The sequence below is a fragment of the Epinephelus lanceolatus genome, chromosome 9 (assembly GCF_041903045.1).
Source record: "Epinephelus lanceolatus isolate andai-2023 chromosome 9, ASM4190304v1, whole genome shotgun sequence".
NCBI classification, from domain to species: Eukaryota; Metazoa; Chordata; class Actinopteri; order Perciformes; family Serranidae; genus Epinephelus; species Epinephelus lanceolatus.
In genome coordinates this window covers 28,276,267-28,291,832 of record NC_135742.1, presented here as the reverse complement: position 1 = coordinate 28,291,832, position 15,566 = coordinate 28,276,267, and the positions used below count along the sequence as shown (strand labels likewise).

Genomic DNA, 15,566 nt, shown 5'->3' with positions numbered 1-15,566 from the left:
GAGGGGTTGAATGAAACACACCAGTGACAAGCTTACCCATTAAGAATTTTTCTTTGTGATAACTCCATTAACACTCACCTTCTGAGCCTCATCTAAAACTCTGCCATGAGCTTGTTGTCCCGTCAGTAGCCAGGGTAAGCTGCTGGCAGCGGGCCTGCACTGCTCTCCCTCTGACCTGGGTAAAACATACAAAGTGGTGAAGACTACATCTCTGCTTCTACGTGGCTCTTTCATCGACTCCCATGGCCCCGCTGTCCTGTAAGTCTCTCTCTCATCCCCTTGGTCAGATTTGATTGATGAGCGGCCATTTCCTCTCCTGTCCATCCCCGTTGAAGACCTGGCAATGGCAGATGCTGAATCGTGTAACGCTCCATCTCTCTCATCTTTGTTTGGTCTTTCTTCATGTCTTTCTTCTTCCTCAGCACTCTCACTTTCTTCATCCTTCGCCTGCTCCTCAGAGCCCTCTGGTCTCTCTAGACCGTGAAGCAGCTTGTGGTGAACCTGTCTGGTGTCCTGTCAAGAGGATACACAATATCTTTTTAGGTTGTTCTAATTGTAACGCAAGCAGCCTAACTGTGCAGTCAGAGCAGATGACAGATGACATTTCAAAGCAGGTATTTAACTATACCAAACGATATAATCTGTGATAAACTGCAGCCGTGGGCTGATTTGTAAACTTTAAACCAATTCACTTAAAATGCGTATCTGAGAACCAAACCTCTACTTTGCCATCAAAGCTTACAGCATTAATGCTCACTGTGACTTAGTCATTGTGTAAATTTCTAGGCAGGCGTTGTGACATTTCACAAAAATGTGTTTTCAGTGATCTCAACCACAGGGGATTACAGTTTGAAATTGAGTAATTACATGACAATCACTCATCCCATTAACGTTCCATTTAAGGTTTGGCCTGTTTGCTGTCTTACCAGGAGTTTGATGGAGGGCTGATATAAGTTTCCTCCCTGTGCGTTCACTGGAGAAACAGGTCCAGGACGTGTTAGCTTGGCACGGTCCTGGAGGATTGCGGAGGCCCTTAGCCTCTACCAAAACAAGAGAAATGCGCCTCTCAGTAGCAATAAAATCCTGTTTCTGTGACAAGAAATGCACCTCCTGGTAACTAAAAAAGATTTCTAATTTATGGGCTGCGCTAACATCAGCCACTGGTGAGCCTACATTCGGGAAGCTGGATTTTGTTTGGAGTTGGAGGGTGTGCGAATGCCACGATTTGACTGTGACGATGAGACCTCTGGACTGCTGTGTACAGTCACTGGGGCTATGCTACAGTTTGATGGTCAGTATATCCCTCCAAAATTTTGGATGACTGCTTGTGAAACTGTTATCTCCTTTTCTACCTCCAATATAATGAGCAATGTAACTAATTACTTTTGCTTTTGAATAACTAGTTAAGTAATAGAGTTTGTCTTAAAACACAAATATAACTGAGTAACTGATTAAGCTTTTTAAGGAACATATCCAACACTGGACCTACTGTGTCCAATGTTTATCCCCTCCAGTGGTACAGTAGTTACAATGCATGTATGTGTGTATATGCATGTTGCATGTGTACATGTGGAGGTGAGAGAAATGCCCTGGTAAGGTTGTCTTCACCAGTGCACAGTGTAATTCTAATTGGCTTTATTAGGGGGCTTAAATCTAATACCAGCTCTGTGAGCTGCCTTAGGCTGTGTGTGTGTGTGTGTGTGTGTGTGTGTGTGTATGTGTGTGCACCTCTGTTTTCTGTGCAACAGACATGAGTAGATGGACTAACACCGTAATAAAACTACATTCCATCCTCTGCCTCAGCCCGGTGCGGTGTGTTTCTCCAGTCCGAGAGCAGAGCCTCAGTCAATAGCCAAATACAGCATTTAGAGGTTCAAGTCCAACGAAGTAGCAGCACTGTAGCACCAGATGTAATGATACAGACTTAAGGCAAGAGAAAAGCTGCATGAAACTGCACCGCAACATTTGACCCCATTTAAAAACTTGATACCAATTAGAGAGTTCTGGGAGTAAATAATTTAAGAGACCGCTCTCACTGAACACACACAAATAATTTTATGGGCATGCACACATGTATGCATGAACGTGCATGTGCATCGACACAATCTCACGCATTAACCTATGAACATATACGCACACTCCTGTGCACGCACGCACATGCACGTGCACACACACATAGATTCCACTATGCTCTGGAAACAGACTTCTTAATGAAGCCTTCCCCAAGTGAAAGTAGAGCAGAAATACATACTGGCCCATTTCTGCCTTCAGTTCACCCTCCTCTCCTCACTCTCCCTCTCTCCCTTACCTTCTCCACATCATTTGTTTTATTCATATTTCGTTGTCTTTCTCTGTTGTCTCAATGAGTTAAATCACAACCCCTAATTTATGGCTACAGGCAAAGACAGTTCTACAAACAAACTGGCTGATGAGAGGGGATGACTGAAAACATACGCGCCGAGCGGTGTGTGTAAATCTTAAAATGTCTGTTACTGTCTTTTTATCTATGGTTATTTACATAAGAAATGACAACGTGCGTAAAAGAATGGCTCTGATGCAAAATGAAAAAGGCTGTGCGCTGGAGGAGAGGGAAAGTGTGTGTGTGAGAGAGAGGGAGGGGGGGAGTAAATCCAGTGACACTGAGTGGGGAGCACTCAGGTGTGGTGAGAGGATTATACAAAAACCCTGAGTATGAATGACAGTAAACACCTGAATGACAGAGAGACTGGGAGGGGCGGGAGGTTGTGAGTGTGTGTGTGTGGCTCTGGGTGACAGTTTAGTGGTCCTCACTGATATTCGGAGAGGTGAATATATTCGCCACTTAATGCAGTAAGGCCTGTGCTGTTTACTCAAGTGCAACTTGTTATATTGTATCATTCATTGCTGATATGTTGATTCACAGCATGTATAAAGAAACTGAAACAATGAATGGAAGAGAATTTGAGAAGCAAACAATGGGTGCGTGGGAATGAGGATGTCAACAAGGCAGGCAGGGAGTGTGGAAGAGGAAGATATCAATCAGGAGCAATCCACTGAAAGAGTTAGGGGGCTGTTGAGTTAGCAAGTGAGTTACAGATTGAGCTATACAGTATGCAAGTAAGTCAATAAAAGGGCTATAGAGCAAGAAAGAGGAGGTATGTTTATCTTACTTGCGCTGTGTTTTCTTTCTCTGTGTGCTCCGTCGGTGGGGGATTGCTGACAAGGTCTTCGAAGCGAGCTTCAGTTTCTGAGCGAGCACATTCTCTGTTCTCCTCTCTGCTCCCTGAAACACAAACACACCTCTCAGCACCTCCAATCAACACTTTGAAGGCCTTTTATTGTCTCCTTTAATCCAATCTATTGCTCGTGGTTCTTTATGTCATGACTTTTCAGTTGCCATGTCGCTATTTAAACATTGTGTGAAGAGAGAGCAGGAGAGAGTGGGTCGATTTCTATTGCTGTGCAACTGAGAAAGCTGAAGGCAAACTATCTTATGCTGCATTATCAATACGACCCTGCTGATTGTTTTTAACTTGCATGGTTAAGTTGGATAAAAAGCTGATTTTTTGCCAGCCATTAGAAGGAGTGCCAAAACATTTGCCCCCTCTCGTGGAATGCTCAAATGTGTTTTTAACCTTTGGCTTTAGGTTAAATTCAGAAGAGAGCAATGCATGTCGATTCCTAGATCTGCTCTTAGTGAAATCCCTCACCTCTAGAGCTATATCACTGTACAGCTCTGACTCTACATGAAGCGTGACCCCGTTTCCCCCACGGCGACCCCCTCCTTCTCTTCACAGCCTTGGAAGATAGAGGAGCACAGGGGAAAGGCATGCCAAGGCAGTAGACACTTTTAAGCAAAGATTAAAGGTTTTTCTTTTTAATCAGTCATTTGGCAGCGATGTTAGCATTTCACCCTAGTGCGGCTAAGGATCAATTTTTAATGTTGCTGTGCAGAGAGCAGACAGGGTGATTGGCAAGAGAGAAGCTATTTACAAAGGATCTATTTACAAATTTTCCATAGAAATATGCAGAGGGCACAATTGACATCTCTTACAGAATTTTAAATGAGCCCTCTCCCTTTTTTCACTTCGTCACGAGGCACGACCTCTCTGAGCCCCTGATGATCACTGCTCTGTGTATGTGTGTGTGTGTGTGTGTGTGTGTGTGTGTGTGTGTGAGTACATGTGTTCTCTCACATGTGTCTCAAATGTAAGAATAATAAAAGAATCTACACCTCTCCCTTGTGTTGCATTGTGTTACATTTCTCCGTGTTGTGCTGCCAAGGGCTGGGTAACTAGGTCAATCAACCCTGGTGTAAACACATCACAAGAATCCACCAAGAACATGCTAATGACAATGACTCTTTTTTAATTTTATATCTCTATTTTACCTACTCTTCTATGCCACAATAAAGCTGGATATATACAGTATAACTCCTTGAGGGATGTCAAGTTAAGCTTGTGTATATGTAAGGAGAAGTAGGTAGCAGGTAGCTTGCTTGCATACATATTGGGTGCACTTAAGTGCTGTGTGCCCTCCTCAATAACAACTACAGCAAAAGTCTAAAATAAAAAGTTATGACCACGGACTGGACACAACCCTACACAAAAGATGGCGGACAATTAAAACTTCAGACCCACTCAAGTTCATGTTTTGACAGGCCTGATGCCACTGTCTCCTCATGCGTCAGTCTTCATATCCTTCCATCCGTCTGTCCGTCCATCATCTATCCATCCATTCATCCGTTATCCAACCACCCATTCATTCATGTAGTCAACCAGCCTTCCAGCCGTCCAACCCACACACCATTGATCCAATGATTGACCCTGCACTGGGGTGGATCAATACTCTCTTAAATGGCATCATTGTGAGCGCTTAGGCACAATGGCCAGGCGTTGTTTGTGCAGTTCATTTCCAAGGTAGCAAGGCCGTGCGGGGCTCTAACCCGAGTCAACTCTCTTTTCTCCTCCACTTATGTGATCACAGCAAAACAGAAAAGAGGGGGCATTGAGCAGCAAGCATCCTGTACACATGCACCAAAAGGGGCAGTGGTCCATGCAAAACTACTTGTAATGACTCATGACTATTAGATGCTTCAGATAAAGATGCCCGCAGATGCAGCAGGTTTACAGACACATAAGTGTACTGTTACACGCCCAAGTAGACAGACGAGAGTAATAGCATACATTCAAACATTTATAGATGAAAGAAGTCATGAGTGACGGTGCAGATCAACATAATGAGTGTAAAGTTAAACTGAACCAAGTCACATCAGACACACACACTTCATCTCCTCTTCAACCTCAAATAACTCTAATATTACTCTTTGTAAGTAATGTATTTTGTAGAAAACATTACAGTAGATGACTGCAGTGAAGATAGAACTTAAACAATATGAACCTGGAGGAGCAGTGGTATTCAGTAGACTCATGTTCAGTATATCACTGTGAAGCCTATTGTGGCTTAGTGTGCATACAGAAACCCTGTTGGGTTAGAGCTGGGGCCGGGTCTTGGCATTAAATGACTGGGACTCTGACAAGTCTCAGAGTTCTGTCACTGCGGTTCACAGGTCTTGTTAGCCAAGGTGTCGGCAGGGGTGGAAATGACTGTGTGTGAGTGTGCTGGTGTGTGTATGTGTGTGTGTGAGGTGAACATTAGACAGCACTCCTACCTCCACCTCCTCACCTGACACCAGCAATAAAACTAAACAGGCCAAGGTGCTATGCTGTGTTTGTAAGTGAGTGTGTGCGGACGCGCACATGAGGAAAAAGAAAAAGGTGGGGGCATGTGCGCTAGAGGGTAGTTGCTGCTGTCACCAATTTGCCGGGGCCTCTAGACGGGAGTAGGAGCAAGGTGACGGAGCTGTGGCTTGATAAACACAGAAGCCCTGCTTCGATTTCCCATCCAGTCCACTTTGGAAACACATGGCTCTTCCTGGGTGCTCTTGGCCCGAGGAAGAAGGAGGAGGAGGAGGAAGGGGGCAAAAGGGGCGGAGGGGAGGAAGAAGGAGAGCCACAAGAGAGACATAGTGATGGGTGTGCAGCGAGGGAGAATATAGCAGCCAGGAAGAAGGTTGAGAGAAGGAGTGATAGGGGAGGAGGCAGAATATGTGGTAGAGATAGGAAGAGGGTAGAAAGGGGTGACAGGTCTGGTTGGATCAGGTGTATTGACTTCTAAATAGGTGACAGACTTTCTGTGCCTTCTCAGCCAGACAACATGGAGAGAAAGTGAAAGAAAGATTAAGAAAGGAGAGGAAAAATGAAAAAGAGAGGGATGTGAGAGGTTTGAGTGATCCTCTAAACAACTTATACTTAAAGAAAGAGTGAAAACACACCCTTTCAGCTCCTCTTCTTAGTCCCCCTCTCTCAATCTTTCACTCTCCCGTTCCCTTCACTTCTTCCCTTTTTGCTTGAAAACAACTTGCAGTGTTCCGCCTTTCAACTGACATCAGAAGTTTAAAGACCAGCTCCAGTTGGAGGAGCAGAGGAGTGTCAGCGAGGGAGGTGAGGCACCAAACTCCCCTCTAACCCCCTAGAGAGTTAAGGAGATCACATTTTAACCCCCCCCCACCAAACCCCACCCTGCCGCTCCTCTCCTCCATGCCTTAATACCAACATAAGAGGACAAGTGTGGGCTCTAAGCACCAGTGATCAAACACGAGCGGCTGCTGGTTGCGCTAGGCTCAGGACGGTTGGCCTAATAGGATTGGAAGCCCCCAGGTGAGCCAAAGGACACCTCCAATCAGCGTGATTAGCCAAAGGCTGAGCAGCAACAGCATTGAGTGATGTACAGTGCTAAAAGGATCACATGGGTTGTAGAGAATGCAAGCAAGTCATGGAGTGCAATGCCACGGTTGATGGTGCATGTCAAAGTTTTCTATGGGATTGATGTAGTTTGGAGTTGCATGCAGTTTAAATGTGTCAGAACGATCTTGAGATTTTGAGTGTTTGGTAATCATTATTAAGTTCAGAGAAGCGTGTGATGTGTGGAGCTGTGGAATAATCTCGTCTTTCTGGCTACTTATAAAAACACTGCATTTTGTATACATGTATGCACCCAGCCTTAATGCAAGACTTCACATGCACAAGCACATAGAAATGTGAGAGTCCCCATGCTGTCACCATCCACAAGTTCACTCACACATACATGTACGGACAAACACACATACATTACACGCCCAGATACACACCCACCCACAGACGGCTTTTATAAACTCATCACATCCAAAAAACAATTACCAGAGACTGAGCTCATCACTGACTAAGCAAAAGTCATCCAGCGTGTAAAACACACAATATAATTAGCACACATCAAGCTGCTGTGTCCTACTGTGCATTAATGATGCTTCCCTCTGAAGTGAATTATGGTTTGATGAGTGAGAAAGTGAGTGAGGAGGGGCTTTGAGGAGGAGCAAGACATCATTTGGAGAAGAGGAAGAGACACGAGATTGGAAGGAACAGGGGCGAGTAATAAGATGCAAAACCTGAATCTGACTGGTGTACCTTCGGTGATGCACTCTCATTGCCCCGAAAACAATTAATCAGAGAGATATGAACATTTAGGGATAGATTACTCACTTGTGGTGAGGGCCATCATGTGCCAGGTACCACAGGCCACATCACACACCTGCATAAAATGAAAATAGTCTTTAAACTTCAGAGCAGTGCAACATTTTAAAGCACAAATTGTATCAAGTTTTAGATGACAACTCTCTGTAGGTCTCAATGTCATTAGACTTTTTAAAGTTTATTTCTAGCATTTTGCACTTTTGGCTACACCCCGATCTGTGACGTTTTTATCAGCTGTGAAATTCTGCTGTGACATCATCGATCAGGGTGCGTTCAGGAGCGCTACATACTAACCCACAGACAGCAGTGCAGACTCAGCTTTCAGCCATATGCGATTCAGTGTGGACCCTTTAAGAATTTATGCATATCCAGCTAAAACTCATATACTCTGAAAATCCTGGGGCTTTCATCTACTTGAGACTTGAGGAGTCTGAAAACATAATTTGTCCAGTCTTTTCTCATACACACCTTTTCGCCTGCCAGTGGAACAGGCCGCGGGGTCCAGAGCTTTTTGAGGCCTGGATGATCACTGATCCGGGATGCACACGGGATCTGACCCCAGAGAAGCAGCTCTCCTCCTCCTGGAGATTCGAACAAAGGGGCGAGATGTTCAGACAGATACATCAGACATAAACACAATGTCACCTTGCAAGATATTTTATGTCAAAACTTTTATCTCAACTATGGGAAGTAAAATGAGCCTCATGAGGGCATGTTCATATGTTCCTGACCTGCTCCAATGTAACACTAGACTGAGACTGTATGTCGCTGATCATATGGGACATGGCACTGTTAAAAAAAAGACATTTTGTTGTCATACTGGAAAAACACAGCTAAGTGCCAGAAGTGTCTCTCTTCATTCTACTGCTTTTCGACCAAGGCAGTTTGAGGCCTGGATCAGAGCCGGTGCCTAACCTCCGACCAGTTCTTCACATTTTGACAGCCAAACAACCAACACTCGGCCAGGAAAACTGGTTCCAGATTGGCACAGATACTTTGCTGGTCTAGAACTGAGAACTGCTTATGTCAGGGGTTGAGGTCAAGATTATTGTTACCAACAAGACCAACTAAAACACTGTAACCACCATGTTTAAAAAACAGATCTTTAGTATGGATGTCTCCTTCCATGGTGATCCATGGAAGAAATTCAAAATAAACTCGGGGGAGCTTCACAAACGAAACCAGTGTTTGAGCATATGCGACGCGAGTACAGTAACCAAAAGAGGGACTTTGGCGAAGTGGCAATGGTCGGCCACGGAGAAATCCCCATTCTGATGTACTTGACTTGGTTCTCGGCGACAGACCCAAGTGCCAACTCATCAGGGCCTCGGACTCAGCAACAACAATGCTTGAGGCGATGGTGGATGAGACGTTGTTGCACAGTCTCACTGATACCGGAAAATTTTACCTTCCAAATGCTTTACCCGCTATGAATTTCTTAGCTGTTTAGAGAGTTACTACTTTCTCACACTGATGTAATGTCTGTAGCATGCTAGAAATTAGTAGCCCTGGGGCCAGGAGGAAATCACACCCCAGTCTACCACTGATGACCTTGATCCTGAACCTTACAACTCTGCTTTCCTCCAAATTCAAAAAGAAACAATGAACCCTAATGAGAAACAATTAAATGGAACTACGATTTACATCCTGTCAGTTTGGTTTAGTTTAGAGAGGGTGTTGATGTACAGCACTGTCTTGAGACAGTAACCCCACCCACACCACACACCCACTCACCTGTCTTCGTGGTGTGCCAAGCAGACGAAACACATTCACAGTTGGCACTTATCTCACACACACATACACACACACAGAGACACACACACACTGTATGTACTCACATACAGCAAACACTCAAGCATCCACTCACTCATGCTACCTCAGTCTGCCTATTTAAACCTGCCACTAATAAATTTATATTTACTGCCTGCATTGAGGACTTTTAAATTATAGCGTACAATAAACCTGGCACACACATCTCAAAAGCTCTTTCAGGGGATGTTAAAGCAATATAGTAAGCAATTTTCCAAAGTGGATTACAAATTTCACATCCAGGTTTTATTGCACATTACGATAACTTAACCACATCTAAATGTTCCGCATAAATGGGAAATATGTGCTGCTTAATATGCTATTTTTCATTTTTTAAGAAGCGCTTTGCAAACCCTGCCAAGCGAGGGAGCATGCTGGTTTGTGTGGTGGGGGAGTCAATAATCTTTATGAGGTGGATTTTAATTACAAGGAGATAACTGAGTATCCTCCTCACGGCAAGCCTCCATCAATCTCTATTCTGCATCAAGCCATGGCACGCTCGCACACACACACACAGGCACACACATACACAGACACACAGACACACACACAGGCTGATACCCTTTCAGACATGATTGATCAATCAATCAGTAATGTATTATTTTCATCTCAGTGGTGCAAATCTTATAAAAGCATACAAGGCAGGCATTGCTAGATGGCGTTTCACCACAAACACAAATATGCACACTTACACCACTAACAAATGCATGTACATACACACACAGTCTGACAAACACAGACACATACACGTATGGAGACGTTGGCAGGGTAATCCAGCTAAAAAAGGTTAAGGCTGATGTTTTCCCTAAGAACGACGGTCTGTGAAAGGTCAGATCAATCATGTGCTAAGCATGCCTCATAACCAATCCATAAAGAGCTTGTTTTAAATAATAACATTTTATAGATCACCTAAAGACATAACTGCATAACTGTAACACCGGCAGGTAGGGCGTCGCTCTCCAAATACTATTCAATGCGCCAGGAATTTAAATGGGACCAAACTTAATATGTTGACTGCAGTTTATTTAATGAACCAGTGGCATTTCCAGCGAGAGCACGCACACATTGCCAGCAGACGTCTCTGTTCAACAATAGGCAATTCTTTTAACAGAATATTGCAGTACAGCAGTCGGCTGTAAATGTGCCCTGGTCTTGAAATAAGCACAATGCCTTTCCTCTTTAAGTGGCTGATGTTACATTTGTAGTGTAACCACTTTAATTCCAGCTGTCTGGCAGAAGGCAAGCAGCAATTGAAGGAGAAGTAGTTGCCTGACACCTTGTAATGGTGTAAATGTATTAGCGGTAGTTTCTTGGCAGTTCAATGACTCAGAGGGGACGCAGAGGGGAGATGAATCAGATTGCTGAAAATCATACAAGTTAGAGGATAAAGAGAGAGAAAGGTAAAAAAAAAGGGACAATCTGATACTACCTGTTTTTAAATTTAGTCAGCAAAAAGGGCTTTGAGTTTGGCTTTTTAAGAATTACAGGAGAGACAGCCAAGCTAGTGGAAAAGCTGGTGTAAAGGGATGGTGCGCCTCCTTATCTCTCGGTCTTATTAATAATAAAGTAGCTACAGGGATAGTCTGAGATCCTCACGGGGTAGTTTAGGGGATAGCTGGTTGAACAACAAATCAATTCATTATGTACATCATCTATCATACAACACTAAAACTTGGTTTTATTTTGCTTGGTTTAAGAGATATTGAGAGCTAATGAGGTTGAATTTGTGCTCCGAGTGATGTCATTTGAGGACACTGAATCCTTGTAGTGTTAATTAAAACTCAATGAAATGATGTAGATGAAAAATTAGCATGGCTGAAAGCCACAGTGAAGGATACTGCTGGGAAAATAAGGATTCCAATTTATTAAGTTGTTATTATACTATGTAGAGTGAATACAACTTTTAAGAATCTTTTAAAGAGATCACAATGAGAGATATGTGCAGTGGCAATCAACCTGTTGGAGGTTTGAGCTAAGCTGTGTTACTTTGTTGTACTCAGGGTTCCCACACATTTTTATGGACACATTTTTAAAACTTTTCCATGACTTTTCAAGGACCCCTAATACATTTTCCATGACCATTCAAAACGAATAACACGAACAAACTGTATAGTACACTTTACTCCCAGTGTTAATTGTATTATCATGGGCGGTTTGCAGGCACAGAGCAGTAGCGCTCCCAGGGAGGGGGAGTGTCAGCCAGCAGTTTCCTTGGCTGGTTAGTTAATGTGTTTGGAAAAAAAAGAAAACCTTAAGAACTACCATGCTCTACTTTCATAGTGGTTAAAACATGTGCATTGACCCTCTGTGTGACAGCTGAGTGCCCTTGGCTGCCCATGTCAATTGCTCTATCTCAAAAATACCATACAATTTAAAAGTATCAGTGGGGGTTAGGTATGGAGACTTTGGTATTCATGACCCTACCTATTAAATTCACACTGTTACAACATTATTTTTCATGCCCAGCTCGCCTCATGTTATTCAAATATATCAGATTGAAACTTGAACCAAATTCCAGCTAGCTGGCGTACATGACAGAGAGACAGGATGTGGGGAGAAAGAAACGTACATGATGGTGAACAAAACGTCACACACTGACGCATATTAAAGCTACATTACCGCTACAGAAAATGCATTTGCCGTCATGTTACATGACATGAAAGGTTATCCACAGACGATTACTGTAACAATCGGCCCTCCTGTGGCTGTGGCTCAGGTCGTCCACCAATTGGAAGATCGGCGGTTCAATCACCGGTTCCTCCTGTCCACATGTTGGGCAAGAAACTGAACCCCAAACCGCTCCCAATGGCTGTTCCATCGGTGTGTGAGAGCGTGTGAATGGTTATCGAATAGCAGGTGGCACCTTGAATGGTAGCCACCTGTGTGTGAATGTGTGTGTGAATGGGTGAATGTGATTCAGTAGTGTAAAAGCACAGAGTGGTCGGAGGACTAGAAAGGCGCTATACAAGTGCAGTCCATTTACCATTCACCATTACACACGAATTTCCCTCATTTTCCAAAACCTTAAAGGATTTTACTCATTCCATGACTTTTCCAAGCCTGGAAAACAAGACTTTAGAACTGTCCTTTTCAGGTTTCCATGAGTGTGGGTCCCTGTGTACTTTTGTACTGTGTACAATTTTAGGCTAAAATAATACAACTGAGGAAGCGATGTTACCACCTCTGTGGGGTACGACAGCAGGTTAGATGCTCAGCTCACCTGTGACTGCTGCACTGTAGCTGTCCCCTGCTTGTATCCGTGTGACCTCAGCCAGCTGAGAACAGCTGAGAAGACGAGGAGAGGAGATATGAATTCGGTCCTCCCCAAGTCCAAGTTGTCCCTGCAAGCGAAATAATGACACAGTGTCAGCGACAGGATTAAATAAAAGTTTAATCCCGATGACTTCATTGCTCATGGATAGAATAGTTAAATAAAGACACATGCCTGATCGTGGTATTTCAATTTTGGGGAAAAAGCGATTTTTCTATTTTGTGTGGCACCGGCAAGTGACTCAGATCTATCATCTCATCCAAATTCATACTGCCCTGCCATTCCAGAATGTAAACACGGTTGTTAAATTTGTCAGAGAGGACTTGTATATCACCTCCGCAGAATCATAATTTAAGTGCATCTCTGTAAAGTTCCGTTATAATATCTGCTGTGTAAGGTTATATATGACACCGGCAACTGGCAATTCATCTTGGCTCAAATGGCTGTCAGTGAGGAGGAAATATTGTTAAAAAAAAGGCACACAGCATATTTCTTTCAGCAGCCAAAAATCTACTGTGTTTCATGTTTCATTTACCATCATGTACGACTGCCTGGCAATGCAATCTCTCATCGGTGAGTGGGTCTGTGTAAAAACTCTATTCAAACACAAAGGCTTAATAACCATAGCGTCTCACGTAGTACAATAGAATGCGTTGTCCTCAATTTACATCTCTTTCTCTGTTACAAATGGCGAGGCTGCTCAATTTGACTTCTCTCAGCTGTCCTGCTCCTCTCTTTCCTGCTCGCTCCTGCAGAGATAAAGGGCTTTCTGCACTGTGCTCATGTGCACACCGGCATGCCCTGGCATATGTTTGAAAGTGAGCACAATATGTGTGGGTTTACATTTGAGTGTGTGTGTGAGCACCACGCAGTAATCTGGGTCTTTAATTGCTTATTCATATGTGCGCTACTGTGAGGATTTGTAGATGCGTGGCAGCATATGTTCCTGCTGTGAGTGTGTGTGTCTATGTATTTATAGGTGTGAGTGTGTGCTTCCGTCAGTGTGTTTGTGTGTGTAATTTCACTTGCATTTAGGTGCAGAAAGTGAGCAGATGTGTCCATACCTGAGTTTGTGCACATGCTTGTGTGTCTGCATGTGTTTATACTTGTATATGTGTATTTTTGTGTGTGTGTGTGTGTCTGAGTGAATGAGCACTGTCAGGTGCTGCTGCATGCTGTGCCAGCTGCATCTGGAGCCATCTGTGTTGGTGCTCAGTGGGAGGGGAGCGGATGACTTTAATGTACTTGAACCCCAGACAGACCTTTCCCAGACAGTCGTCAGTATGAAACAAAGACAACTGGGCCCAGTCAAGCTGAACCGGCTGATCTGGGTGGTGAGCAGGAGACAGACGCTGTGGTTACACTGTAACCCCCGGTCAGACTCACTAGGGAACCTCTGGCAGTCAGATACACACAAACACCAGAATCTGTTTGTTTCAATGATAGAAGAGTAGTGTTTTATATCAGAGGACACTCTCACCTTTTCTTAGCTGTCAAGAGTTTGGCTGCCTGTTTTCTACTGTGTAACGCAGGTTGACTTTTTTTTAATTCTTTTTAAAATCCAGCTAAAGTTTTCACTATTTTTTATTGTTATCAGGGTTCCTACAGCTTAAAGTAAGTTTGATTTAAGACTTTTAAAGATGTTTTAATGCCACTCTGAATGAAATTTAAGATCTATTTTACAATAACTATAATGAAAAAGGAAAAAAAAGAGAACTGACATCAATTACATAGGATTAGGGACAATTTTGCCCTAATGTTAATTGTAACACAAAACATGACTTGGCGAATTTGTGTTTCTCACTCTGCATGTGGGATTCATTGCCTTGATTTTCATCACGACAAGTTTGAAATTTTGTTTTGGAGAAAACACACTGGGCATTGCCTTGTACTGATTTCAATCATGCTGTGAAATCTTGGTTAAATAGCCGATTTCTGCTGAATTTGCTCTTTCCCCGTGTCATCCGAGGTACAGTGATGGCTAGCTAGCAGACTGTGCATCCTCTGCTGTGAGCATGAACAGTGCTGCTGGTTCCACTATCGTGATCTGCATGACACAATAATGCGAAAGGCAATCCGTTAATTATTTGAAAAATAAATAAACAAAAAATACAATTATTTGTTAGCAATTATTTTGAGATTTTACAATGCAATGAAAAAAAGATGTAAGATTTAAGACATTTTAATAGTTATGGCTTTATTTTTTAGATAAATTAATTCAATGCCTTTTAGGACTTTTTATCCACGGGAACCCTGGTTATGAATTTCTAACTTTAGTGGCACTTACTTTCAAAACAATTCATAAAACATACTACAAACTATTTTTGTGTTGTTTCCATTTAGAAATGGCATCCATTTTGCCAAATGATGCATTATGAGTGACTACTTCAGGACCTGCAACCTGAACTTTAGACACAGGCCCTGACTGTCAGAACCTACTTGTGACTTACCCCTCTGCCCCCCTCTTACACTCGGTACACTATCACCTAATAAAAATAGAAAGATATCCATTGGAAATGACAAACTGCACTCATCACTTTGCCCACAAAACTAAGAACAGCACAGTATATCAACACACAACCCCTCCACCACAAAGAGAGCACAGAGGCCTAGTAATGATCTTGCAGCAACAATATGATTAGTGAAGCACAAAATCAATTAATGCAGCAGTAGAATCAATAGGTGTCTCTCAGCATATATGTCCTGCAGTTAATTAATAAACAAAAAGGACATTAAGCAGCAGAGCATCAGACTGTGGCAACCACTGTCATCAGTCACAAAGTGTGTACTGATGGCATCAGCAGGAAGGGAAAGGGAAAACACGGACAGATATAAATGTGAGCACAGTGAAATGCCTAACACACCCACAGGCAACGATGTTTACACTACGCACACATACATTAGGGAGCATGACCATGCATAGACACGCACTAATATAC

At 43.1% G+C, this 15,566-nt stretch overlaps 1 protein-coding gene across 1 annotated transcript in view; it reads right to left on the bottom strand.

The window, feature by feature from the left end:
- Positions 1–15,566, bottom strand: part of LOC117252301 (uncharacterized) — a 322,225-nt gene that overhangs the window by 2,783 nt on the left and 303,876 nt on the right. Inside the window, exons 9-14 of the mRNA XM_078171073.1 lie at positions 12,577–12,697; positions 8,016–8,128; positions 7,553–7,605; positions 3,150–3,258; positions 927–1,040; positions 79–513 (exon numbers count right to left, since the gene is read on the bottom strand). Of these exons, the coding sequence (XP_078027199.1) occupies positions 79–513; positions 927–1,040; positions 3,150–3,258; positions 7,553–7,605; positions 8,016–8,128; positions 12,577–12,697 (945 nt within the window). The remainder of the gene's footprint in view (positions 1–78; positions 514–926; positions 1,041–3,149; positions 3,259–7,552; positions 7,606–8,015; positions 8,129–12,576; positions 12,698–15,566) is intronic.